At 39.5% G+C, this 13,277-nt stretch overlaps 1 protein-coding gene across 1 annotated transcript in view; it reads right to left on the bottom strand.

Annotated features, from left to right (window-relative positions):
- nfatc1 (nuclear factor of activated T cells 1) overlaps positions 1–13,277 on the bottom strand; it is a 109,628-nt gene that overhangs the window by 35,528 nt on the left and 60,823 nt on the right. The window contains 2 exon segments of the mRNA XM_062064315.1: positions 11,008–11,566; positions 11,569–11,672. Coding sequence (XP_061920299.1) covers positions 11,008–11,566; positions 11,569–11,672 — 663 coding nt within the window.

The following is a 13,277-nucleotide window of genomic DNA, read 5'->3' as shown; positions in this document are numbered from 1 at the left end:
ATGAATGGACTGATTTTACACATTAATCTTAATGCATCTGATCAAGACTAATTATATTCCCAATAGTTTTCAAAAGACGTAAAATGAGTAATGTGACCCCATTGCCAATGTCATGTGTAACCACTTAGATTCAGTTAATTTCTCAGAGTTCGCACACTCTTGACAATATTGTCAAATATGCGTTAGAAAGAAAAAAAAGTGAGCGTTACCAGAATTCTTAAGGCTCTTATGTTTAGCCAGTGAGAATAAATGATGTAAGAGGACACTGAAAGGTAATCCAAAGACGCTTCACTTTAATTTCTCCTATATCATAATCCCCTTACGTTATATTCCATTTAGAAGTAACTAGGGTTGTACGGTATACCGGTATTAGTATAGTACCGCGATACTAATTAATCATATTCGGTACTATACCGTCTCTGAAAAGAACCTGTACACCCCCCACCCGCGCCCCTGTCGTCGTCACATCGTGTCATTGCTGGTTTTACGAGCAGACGAGCATGTTCGGCAGCGCACAATCACGGAGTACTTACAAACAGACACAGTGTGTAGACAGAAAAGGGAGAACGGACGCATTTTGGCTTAAAAACTAATGATAAAGGTGAAGTTATAACACTGAAACGCCCACCGGAAGAGGTGTTTTAAGACATGGCTAGCTCGCTAGCGGCTAAAGTCCAGCCCCAGTCGGCAGTGTTTTAGCTACTTCTAAATCACTAATCCTCGCCTCCATGGCGACAAATAAAGTAAGTTTCTTACAAGTATCATCCCTGCAGGACGAGGAATAGCTAAACATGCTTCACTACACTCCGTAGCTCAGCGGCGTCAAAATGTAAACAAACGCCATTGGTGGATCTACACCTAACATCCACTGTAATGATACCAAGCACAGTAGCATATCTAGTCGATACTATTATGACTATGTCAATATTTTTTGGCATCACAACATCTTTAGTTTTTTTTAAATGTATATTATGTTTATAAAGTCAGGAAATATGTCCCTGTACACATGAGGACTTTGAATATGACCAATATATGATCCTGTAACTACTTGGTATCGGATTGATACCCAAATTTGTGTTAAGCATCCAAAACTAATGTAAAGTATCAAACAACAGAAGAATAAGTGATTATTACATTTAAACAGAAGTGTAGATAGAACATGTTAAAACAGAAAGTAAGCAGATATTAACAGTAAATGAACAAGTAGATTAATAATTCATTTTCTACCATTAGTCCTTAATAACGTTGACAAAATAATAGAATGGAAAATGACACAATATTTTACTGCATATGTCAGCAGCTAACTTAGGAGCCTTTGATGGTTTAATTACTAATAAAAGACAAGTTGTCTTGTATGTTCACTATTTTATTTAATGAAAAAACTTGCAATAAGAAACATATGTTTAATGTACCGTCAGATTTTTTTGTTAAAATAAAGCCAATAATTATATTTTTTGTGGTCCCCTTTATTTAATAAAGTACCGAAAAGTATCAAAATAATTTTGGTACCGATACCGCTACCAAAATATTGGTACCGGGACAACACTAGAAGTAATACATCTTTAGTTAAATGATCTCTTGCAATCGTATACCATCAACGCCACATCTCCTAGGTATGCCCTAAGTTACAAACAATACATAAACAATTATGTTTGAAATGTATAACTTTCTTCAGCAATCCCAAACTTTCACTTAAAGCTTGTCATGTCAAGTCTGCCAGGAAAACTGAATTCCGATGGGAGGGCATCAATAACAACAATAGTAAAATACCTACATCCTCTTTGTGGTCATTAATAATAAAAAAGCCATCACCATTCCTCTGGTACCTGTCAATATCACTTTGTTTAGAAGGATGTGTTCTTGGCATGGCACTTAACCACCACCTTTCACCTAGACGAAAGGGTACCGAGGGTAAAAGGTTCAATGTCACTTGCCCTCTCAATACTTTCACAACTTGCTGACTCAACTATTTAAAGATATAAACAAGTACAAAACACATATTATATTTATGTACAGAAGCAGATCTGCTTTAGTGAGTCCCATTAGACACTTCCAACCTCAGACTTAATATACACTATTCCCTTTAACTTTCTCTTTTCAGTCCTCCCCTCTGATCCGAAAGCCAGCCTTGCGGCACACTCCAATGTTATCGACTCAGCATGTTTTCAGCGTGGTGTGGACGCACTCTCAATCATCATTAAGGGTTTTGGAGAGTCCTGGGGTCTGGGAAACTTTCCAGAATGTGTAAAAGTTTCCATGAGGAAAGCCTCGAGTTGCCTTCAGAGTCATCAGTGCTATACGGAGATCCTCCGAAAGAATAGAATGCCCCTTTTTGTTTCGGAAGAGAAGGAGAACTGACAACATTTGGATTTCCAAGTTGAGAAAACAACCCTTGTCGAGTTTCAAATGCACGGACCCGGAATTGAAGAGGAAACAATCACAAGCAAAACTACCCTGAAACGCGAGGCAATCAGAGCACATATGTTAACTGTCAGCAGTTGACAGAGACTGCACCAGCCAATGGGTTTTTTTTTCTTCTTGTTTTGGGGAATAAGGGCTCTCTGTGTCCTGGAGAGGCAGCTGGTAGAAATCTGGCCTTCTGATTAGCACTACTGTGCTGCATTCCGCAGCATTTCATGATATGACCAATCACTATAGCAGCTAATAAGACAGGACACACAGCGGGAGTCACACACAATTAGCTGCCTGGCTCAGTCAGCATGCTGCTCTTGCCTTACACACACTATCACACATATGTAAACACATTGTAAACATCCTATGACAACAAATGTGATGACAAACATGAAATTGAAATGTATACACATTTATGTGAGGCAAAACATCAACATAATACAATACGGACAGAATATATAGTATATATAGAAGTGAGTGCATTTAGTCTATGTCGGGGGAATTGGTACATAATTCAGTACTTTTATAGGTACAGACTAGTGTTGTCCCGATACCAATATTTTGGTACCGGTACCAAAATTATTTCGGTACTTTTCTAAATAAAGGGGACCACAAAAAATTGCATTATTGGCTTTATTTTAACAAAAAATCTTATGGTACATTAAACATATGTTTATTATTGCAAGTTTGTCCTTAAATAAAATAGTGAACATGAACTTGTCTTTTATTAGTAAGTAAGCAAACAAAGGCTCCTAATTTACCTGCTAACGTATGCAGTAACATATTGTGTCATTTATCATTCTATTATTTTGTCAAAATTATTAAGGACAAGTGGTAGAAAATGAATTATTAATCTACTTATTCATTTACTGTTAACATCTGCTTACTTTCTCTCTTAACATGTTTTATCTACACTTCTGTTAAAATGTAATAATCACTTATTCTTCTGTTGTTTGATACTTTACATTAGTTTTGGATCATACCACGAATTTGGATATCAATCCGATACCAAGTAGTTACAGGATCATACATTGGTCATATTCAAAGTCCTCATGTGTCCAGGGACATATTTCCTGAGTATATACATTTTTTTTTTAAAACGAAAGAAGATGTGGTGATGCCAAAAAAAATACCGATGTAATCATAGTAGTATCGACTAGATACGCTCCTGTACTTTGTATCATTACAGTGGATGTTAGGTGTAGATCCACCAATGGCGTTTGTTTACATATTGTCGCCGGTGAGCTACGGTGTGTAGTGAAGCATGTTTAGCTATTCCTCGTCCTGCAGGGAAGATACTTGTAAGTAACTTACTTTATTTGTCGCCATGGCGGCGAGGATTAGTGATTTAGAAGTAGCTAAAACACTGCAGACTGCGGATCGACTAGCTAGCCATGTCTTAAAGCACCTCTTCCGGTGGGCGTTTCAGTGTTATAACTTCACCTTCATCGTTAGTTTTTAAGCCAAAATGCATGTAACCAAATATTAACATTGCTGTATGTATACTTTTGACCCAGCGTATTTGGTCACATTTTCAGTAGACCCAGAATAAATTCATAAAAGAACCAAACTTCATGAATGTGTTCCAATCACTCTATCACAAAAAAATAAGAGTTGTAGAAATTATTGGAACTCAAGACAGCCATGACATTATGTTCTTTACAAGTGTATGTAAACTTTTGACCAGGACTACAATGATGTATTTGGTAGTCCCTTACTCCGTGGGCTTTGCAGGTAGAAGCAGGATCTAGTGGCATAGATATTGAAGTAGCACAGCAAAGGGAGTATTCAGACGCAACCTACTATGAAGACAGTTTGTGCAACCAAGGGGGTTAAAGCTCAGACTCCCACCACACTAACAGTGCTCCTTGTAGTACAGTAGCTCACCGTTGATAAGTTGAGTGATTTCTCAAGGGCAATATAAAATGTAGGTCTGGCCAGAGAGACACATTTCCTTTGCCTGATGAGAGCTGGAGGCCTGAGCATTGGAGCGTGGGAGGCGCTGCTGCACTTGCGGGGAAGATCAAGTGTGCTCCTTTAGACTCCAAATCACTGGCCCCCAATTGGTGAGGAGCAACACTATTCTACATCCCTGGCGTTAAATCACTGCCGCTGAGGTGAGGTCATCCGCTTGTCTTCCGCTCTAATGGAGAGCTCAGCTAACTAACGCACAGCGGTAATGCATGCAGAAGCGGAGTAGAAGGCACTGAGCCGCCTTCCAATCTTATTTATTTTAACTTAGGACTCATTTGAAGACAATAAGAGAAGACTGGGAGCAGTGGATGCCTTTGGAGTATGCTGTTACCACCGCATACTTACCAGGACTCCAGGAGCTCACCACAGATGACAGGTGATGCAAAACGGCAGTATACTGAGGTTTTTCCTGGGGCTTCTTCACTGTCCTTGGTCAATCAATACACATTCCTGCGCGTCCCTTAATGCAACTGTAATCACTGATAGAACACATTTGGCAATTGGGTGGAGAACGATTGAACCCGTTAAGTGACAATGGATGGAGTAGTGGGGGAAAGAAACAAGGTTACAGAATTTGACTTTGGTATTTCAACGGACTTGGCATATCTAAAATTACTGTACGTCTGTGTAAAGAGATACCAACGAAAATAAAGCTGCAGTTTCAATTGATTCGATTATTCAGAAGGGACTGAAAGCTTTAGTCTCTCATATGTATTGGTAACAGTGAGAACATAATTCATACTAACTTGGTTTTCGGGGTGTTGTTTGGATAAAAGGATGAGGGGGATATAAGGAAATACAGTGGAAAGTTATGTGGACATTTGCTCAATGGAGTTAATTTTCACATACATTTTAATCAAATCATTCCAGTGTCCTAAATACATTTTTTAAAAATGTATAAAATAAGTTGGCAACTGTGTGTCTAAGTATGGTGGCCTACATTTGTGTAGTTTTTTGTAAAAGTTGAGCCTGTAATAAGTACATTAATTGTTCGTGGTACATTCACATCTTTAGCTCTGGGTTGGGTACCTTTCACATTTAAATCGGTACGGTACCGGGCATTGGAACTGTATCGATTTCAACAGTACCAATTTTTAGTACTTTTAATAATTATGTTTTTTGTATTTAACATTTAACAGTGAGCTGTGCTGTCCAATTGTTATTTTGTTTTCCTACACTTCTCTGTCTCATTTTCGAATACTGCACTGTAGTAGGCTTTACACGCAGTTGCAATTCCAAGGCATTAGATTGTGGTTAGAGTGTCCGCCCTGAGATCGGTAGGTCATGAGTTCAAACCCCGGCCGAGTCATACCAAAGACTATAAAGATGGGACCCATTACCTCCCTGCTTGGCACTCAGCATCAAGGGTTGGAATTGGGGGTTAAATCACCAAAATGATTCCAGGGCACAGCCGCCGCTGCTGCTCACTGCTCCCCTCACCTCCCAGGGGGTGAGGGTGATGGGTCAAATGCAGAGGATAATCTCACCACACCTAGTGTGTGTGTGACAATCATTGGTACTTAAAAAAAAATTAGATGCAGTGGTGTATAGACTACCATGTTCGTCCTCGGCCAGAAAGTAGTGTTTGCCATTAAATTGAATGTGCCAGTCTTTTATTCAGGGATCACAGACGCCCTCAATTTAGCGAAATTACAATATTTTCTAGCCTAAGTGGTCATTTTTTTACATGCGTATTGCAGTGACGTGCGGTCACTGGAGGCACGTGAGGCACGGCCTCACCTGCCATCATGGAAAGAAAAAAAAATGTAAAAAGGAAAAAAATTAATTAAATTGTTATATGTATTCAGTGATTATACTATAAAGTTATTTTCCATTTAAATTCACCAGTTTTAGATTATTTTTATTCAAAATCGCTGCATTTTCACATTTGCCATTCAAATACTGAGAAGAGACGGTTGCCAGTTGAGGCACGTCACTGCGTTGAGCCTCAACATGGATTGCGCACTCGGCTAACTGCTGGCCTGCTGTGCAGTGAGACCGTATTGCTATATGAACTATATTATACATTTCCATAGTTTAGTTAGCTGAGGTATATAATGTACAGTGTATATTGTCAACAACTGTATGTGTGTAACGTATTTCTTGTGCTGAGCAATCATAAAACTGCTGCGAAGACGCACTGTGGGAGGCTCGCAGTAATCCCGCCTCCTTGTGCCGGTTAATGCACCCCGCCGCAGAATGCACACCGGGTCCCGACGGGAGCGCCACACCAACCAAAGCCCACACCCAAACCCTCCACGTGCAAGACCGAATCCACCCAAAAAAAGTCACTTAACAATAAGCCAAAAAGTGCAAAAACAACAATGCTCGCGCCGGAGGAGCCGTGAACAGGGACACAACATTAGGTACACCTGCAGACTGCAGCACGGATTTCATATTTCATTCATTCACAACTCCTCCAACACGAACACCACTGTTCCCGCACTTATAAGTAAAGGTAAGACCATAATAACGTTTTTTTTAATTAAATGTGCTTTTTTGTGTGCTACAGTTTGTATGTGTAAAGTTAAAGTTAAGCGAAAGTACCAATGATTGTCACACACACACTAAGTGTGGTGACATTTGTCCTCTGCATTTGACCCATCCCCTTGCTCACCCCCTGGGATGTGAGGGGAGCAGTGGGCAGCAGCAGCGCCGCGCCCGGGAATAATTTTTGGTGATTTAACCCCCAATTCCAACCCTTGATGCTGAGTGCCAAGCAGGGAAGAATGCTGGTATGAGCTTTTAAACATAACCCGTTAACTGCTGCCAATCAAATGGTGAATAAGATACTCTTTAGGGTTCATATGTTTGTAAATCTGACTGTGATGAAGTCAGTGCCTCACCAGTCATGAACCTCACCGCACGTCACTGGCGTATTGATTAAGTCAGGTTGCTTCCATGGTGTAGCGGTTGGCTACAGGGTTTCTAGCCAATGGCTTTGACTGGGTGGCAGGACTTCCGGGGCAAGGGTTTGTGCAAGTGTAGCTGGGAAATGAGAGAGATGAACATTGAGCTTGTTGTATGAGAGTGTGGCCTAAATGAAGACAAACTGGGAATTTGTCTAATCCGCCATTCTTGGAACATTAGAGTATGTTTTGGTCGGTGTCGGTTGATTCCGTTGACATTCGGGAATGTTCGGAAGTAACATACATGTCCTTAACATCTTTGCATGTTTAGGTACATGTGTGTTTAACATGTTAATATCATAGTGTAGAATTAGTGAATATTGTGTAGTGATTTTGTCTAGAAATGTTACATATATATGTTTTTTGTAACTGCTCGCACTGGCTAGCTGACATATTTTTCAACATGTCGTGGAACGGTGTCTTGGTTGGATGTGGGGATAAAGAATTATTGGAATTGGTCGTGGTTACAAAAAGAACTAGACGGATGCCCGCTTTCAGAGTTCATTTTCAAGCACGAAGATCTGGGGAAGGCACTATGCAGTCTTTGTGATGGGAAGGTGGTCAACTTCAGTGGCATAAGATTGGTTGTCATTGAAACAGCATTGCCAGGGGAGCAAACATGCAGATAAGAAAAGATTGAGAAAAGAAAACTACAAACTTCCTGGTGAGTCATTTTAATTAGTTACTACTCTTTGTAAGTAATACTATGGCATATTGCATTTGACAAGTAGATATTATGTCCCATGATTTTAATCATGATTTAAAATACTATACCCACTAACTTGTACTAGATTTAGTGCAGCAGGGCCAAAGTTGCCTAAAAAGCACTATAAAGTATAATCATACATTTATTTAGATTACATATATAAAACGTTTCAAGTTATAATTAGACAAACGCACTTGTAGCAGACACCATGAATGCAATCTTACATGCATGAATTTATAAAGTGAAAATATGTTAGCTTTTACACCACAATAATCATAATTGTGTAATATTTTTTTACATTTATTTGACTTAGACTTGACTTCCTTTATCGTCATTCAAATTTGAACTTTACAGTACAGATAAGAACAACATTTTGTTGCATTAGCTCGTTGTAGTGCAGGATAAAAGTTGCATTTACAAAAGAAGGTGCAGATATAAAAAGATTTACTGTACAGATAAATATATTGCACTTTTGCATATGCATCCACGTTTACGGAACTTCAAATTGATCTTTTTATACATGAAAACACTAGCAATAGGGCTATTTTCTTAAAATTGAATTTTTCGTAATTTCTATGTAGGAAAAGTCTCCCAAAGCATCTTAACTGTAATGCCTAGCCCTATAATGAAGTAATATATCGATTAGTTTGTACGATTAATTGACTAATTTGGAAAAACACAGTATATAGCTCCCTCAAAACCTATTTCAGGGAAAACAGTTGAAATAAACAAGGATTTTCTGCTTCCCATTAACCTTCACTTTTCAATTTTCTAATAAATGCATATAATCAAGCTTGAAATTGCACGTTTAATATTGTACATAAAGAAAATTTACAAAAAAAACAAAAAAACTGCACTTTTCACTGACACACAGATCATGTCGATGTATTCAAAGTTATGGGCATGCCTTGTGGTCTGACTTTGATACAATTTTATGAGTTACACAACAAATAACTGAAGTAACGGTTTATAAATAGATGGGGTTTTTTTAGGGCTGCGAATCTTTGGGTGTCCCATGATTCGATTCAATATCGATTCTTGGGGTCACGATTCGATTCAAATTCGATTTTTTTCGATTCAAAACGATATTTTCCCGATTCAAAACGATTCTCTATTCATTCAATACATAGGATTTCAGCAGGATCTACCCCAGTCTGCTGACATGCAAGCAAAGTAGTAGATTTTTGTAAAAAGCTTTTATAATTGTAAAGGACAATGTTTTATCAACTGATTGCAATAATGTAAATTTGTTTTAACTATTAAATGAACCAAAAATATGACTTATTTTATCTTTGTGAAAATATTGGACACAGTGTGTTGTCAAGCTTAAGAGATGCGATGCAAGTGTAAGCCACTGTGACACTATTGTTCATTTTTAATTTTAATTTTTATAAATGTCTAATGATAATGTCAATGAGGGATTTTTAATCACTGCTATGTTGAAATTGTAACTAATATTGATACTGTTGTTGATAATATTCATTTTTGTTTCACTACTTTTGGTTTGTTCTGTTTCGTGTTTGTGTCTCCTCTCAATTGCTCTGTTTATTGCAGTTCTGAGTGTTGCTCAGTGTTTTGGAATTGGATTGCATTGTTATGGTATTGCTGTGTATTGTTTTGTTGGATTGATTAATTAAAAAAAAAAGAAATTAGAAAAAAAATTAAAATAAAATAAAAAATCGATTTTAAAAAAATTAGAATCGATTCTGAATCGCACAACGTGAGAATCGCGATTCGAATTCGAATCAATTTTTCCCCACACCCGTAGTTTTTTTATTTTATTTTTTTAATCAAATTTATTGATTATCCACTGCAGTTGTAGTCCAAGTACTGCATGCATGACATTACTTGTGTACAAGCTCGTCATTTTCAATTTAAAAAATGTACTTCTATTTAAGTTGAATTCTAACACTGCGCGACCAATTCAATTCACATTCTGAGATACAACTCTAAGAGAAGCTACCAACAAACGAGCAGAATAAGTTACTATGGCTGATGATAACATCCTCTTTCGTCTGCATCGCCTGTTTATGAGGACAAATGGGACTCATCAAAACCGACAGATATGCTGACATCGGCATTTCAACAAAATTACAATTCAACATCAACAACCTCACACTCCCCTGGTCCCTTCATGCCAACCTCTCACCTCTGTGAGTTGTTGATTACACACACAGGCACACACACACACACACACACACACACACACACGCACACACTGAAGATAACATTTACTGCCCTGCTTCCACATCGCTATTATGATGAAAGGGGTGTTGACATTTCAAACTGGCAAAATGCTGTAGATGCTGTGATTAGACATCATAACAACAAGTAGTGCCACTGACAACACAGATAACAGGGTGGTGACTCGAGAGACAAGCTGTGGTATGGATACAGGAGGCAATAAAATGTACCATACAGTATGCTCTCATGGGTGTGTCTGATCCCATTGCCAGGGTAGACTGATGACCCTTTAGTCTCCCCTGATGACGACAGCTGCATAGCCCTGACTCCGCGGGGAATAGACGGGAAAACAAGGCCTCTGCCTCAGAGCCCCCGACATCGTTCCAAAAAAAAGGGGGGCGGGAGTTAGGAAACCCCTACCTATTGTTTTGCTTCCTTCATTAGTCGATATGTCAACAGTTTGGTTTGCTATGCGTGTGCCACTGTTTTTGTTCTGCTGGGCCCCGGCTGACCCCGGCACTCTCTGTTATGTTTGGACAGATTGTTTGAAAATCCCATCAAGGCAGTGTACAGTTTTGAACTAAAGCACTTGAACAACACAGACAGAACCACATGCTACAATAAAATAAAATAAATGGTCACGGGCGGAAATAAACAAATGTGGCGTAACTTTGCAGCCATTATTTAGTAGAAAAATAGTATAGTGTGAGGCCTAAGAGATTACTCAGTTTAAATCTAAGTAATGTTCCGCAAAAAAACCATGTGCACAGACACATATGTATATATATATATACGTACAAACATCATGATCTTGAAACTCACCATCATCTAGGTAAATCTGGTCCAGCTCCTGGGGTTCCTGTTTGACGGTGATGGCAATGGCAGGTGAGCTGGAGTCCTCGTGAAGCAGACTTGGTGAGTTCCCGCCAGCCTGAGCTGAGGTTGCTCCTGCCTGGGCCTGGCTGGGGCTGTAGGCCTGAATAAATGGACTCTCCGCAGGCCCACCAGGAGTAGAGGCATGGGAGGCTGGGGAGGATGAAGGGCTGCTGTTGGCATAGACAGGGTGGAATCCCTGGGTTCCTGGGCTGTTGAGGTGACCGGGGCTTCCCTGAGTTCGGAGCATACCTAGGGGAGAGCTGTGGTCAGGAGATGCTGGGTGGGTAAGGATTGGCCTGCCATTGGTCTCTGGGAAGGTGGTCACCATCTGACCTGGAGGTACTGTTTGGGTTGGACTATTGGGCAGGCACTTGTTGTATGCCACAGGGGAGAGGTCATGCAAGGTTGGGCTGGGATTGGGTGACGATGACGGCATGGCAGCATTGACAGAAGGACAGGGAGGGTAGCCACCAGCCAGACAGACATCGTGATTGGCAACAGGCAAGATGGGATTAAGTCTGGATGACTGAAGTAGGACTTTGAATGCATTGGCAGCGCTGAAGTCCCCAAAGAGTCATAGTCATCACTGGGTTCTGTCTTTATCATTGGCACTGAAGGGTGGAAAGTAGAAAGAAAGATTGAAACATTAAAAAAAACATGCAGAGGATCCATGTGCACAATTCTAGCATAGGGGAGGATAAGTAAAGCAATGAACATGCAGACATGTGGCAGCAACCCTTGAAAATCAAAACAAATATCCCGAGGAAACCGCTCAGTGTTTCTCAATGAGAACCCCACAGCTACTCTAAATTATGAAAAAAAAAAAGCCAAAGAATAGGGTGAAAAAGGAAAAAAGTGGGTGAGTCATCAGAGTGGAAAACCACAGCTGGTTCTAATAATGAATAAGACCTATTTTCTTTGGACTCTCCTCCATCTCTGATATCCAAAAAATGCTACTTTAGAGCAGAAGACTTCTGCTTTTGTTGCATGAGAAGGAACCACAGGTCCTTTGGTTTTCTCTGCATTCTGAGCAATTGTTTCTTACAGTAGGACCAAATAATAGATCTAAAAAAGGAGATGATAGGATTTGGATTTGGGCTGCTTGAGCTTCTTAAGAGGCCATCGAACTGCGCCTGTGGTTTCGGGAGCTTCAGGCCCCAGCTAATGCAGGAGAGTGCAATGACCCCACTTGATCATCCTGTCTCTCAAACGTCCATTCCAGCACAGGCAGTCTGCGCTGTTTCCTGATTATTTCTGATTGACAGGTATCATGTACTTCCCTTCTCCTCTCAAGAGTATTGAACACAGGAAACATGTTCCATTATACGCTGTGTTTTGAGATAAGTCTTTATATTTCAGTCTTAAAAAGCGATCAGGCAAGTTTTCACATGCATGCAAGTACAGACGAGGGATGTAACAATTAACAGTATTAATGATAAACTGCGGTACATTTCCTTAATCTTTATGATTGTAAAAATAATGATCAACTATTGCACTTTGATTACATCAGGTTATACTTATAATTTCCTACAGCACGCTAATCTGTAGCTATCTTAAATGCTCACAAGACGCATTAACGTCTTTGTCTATTACAGACATCATACCCAAATCTAAACATATATAGATGTCTGAGCAACTGAAGTATTCATTTGTGCACATTGAATCTATAGGCTGCATTATTTAAGGACATAATGCCAGATATGAAGATGCATACACAGACGTGTCTACAAGTGTATGTGAACCCATGTGATGCCCAAGGATAATACCGAATTCCATCTCTACTACTGGGTATCGATTCGTGTGAAATCAAATGGTTTCATATTTTGATATATTTGTTTCTCTTGACGTCACGTCCGGTTACAGAGTAAACACCAGCTTGGCAAGGAAACTTTAGCAACACTCAGAGCGGACTCAACCAAACTGCCTTTGGGCAATGCTGCGACTTTCCAATGCCAACAAAGCAAGCATACCTGATAGAAAAAATGCTCGACTTTTCCAAAATGTGCTAGCCTGATACTGGCTGGTATATTGGCTTTGCCATATACTTGCTACTATTTAGCATTATCGATTTTACATGGTGATTTCAACACCTCCAAATTTGGTCATTAAAACTACAACTAAGATGCAAACAAACAGCTGGTATGTAATAAGTGCAACACTTACAGTATTATCACTTAGTAGGGTTCCACATACAACAAGACAGCCTTTCAGCGGCA

This window comes from Entelurus aequoreus, linkage group LG11, assembly GCF_033978785.1.
Source record: "Entelurus aequoreus isolate RoL-2023_Sb linkage group LG11, RoL_Eaeq_v1.1, whole genome shotgun sequence".
NCBI classification, from domain to species: Eukaryota; Metazoa; Chordata; class Actinopteri; order Syngnathiformes; family Syngnathidae; genus Entelurus; species Entelurus aequoreus.
Note: the sequence above shows the minus strand (reverse complement) of the source record. Positions and strands in the feature narration are given on the sequence as shown.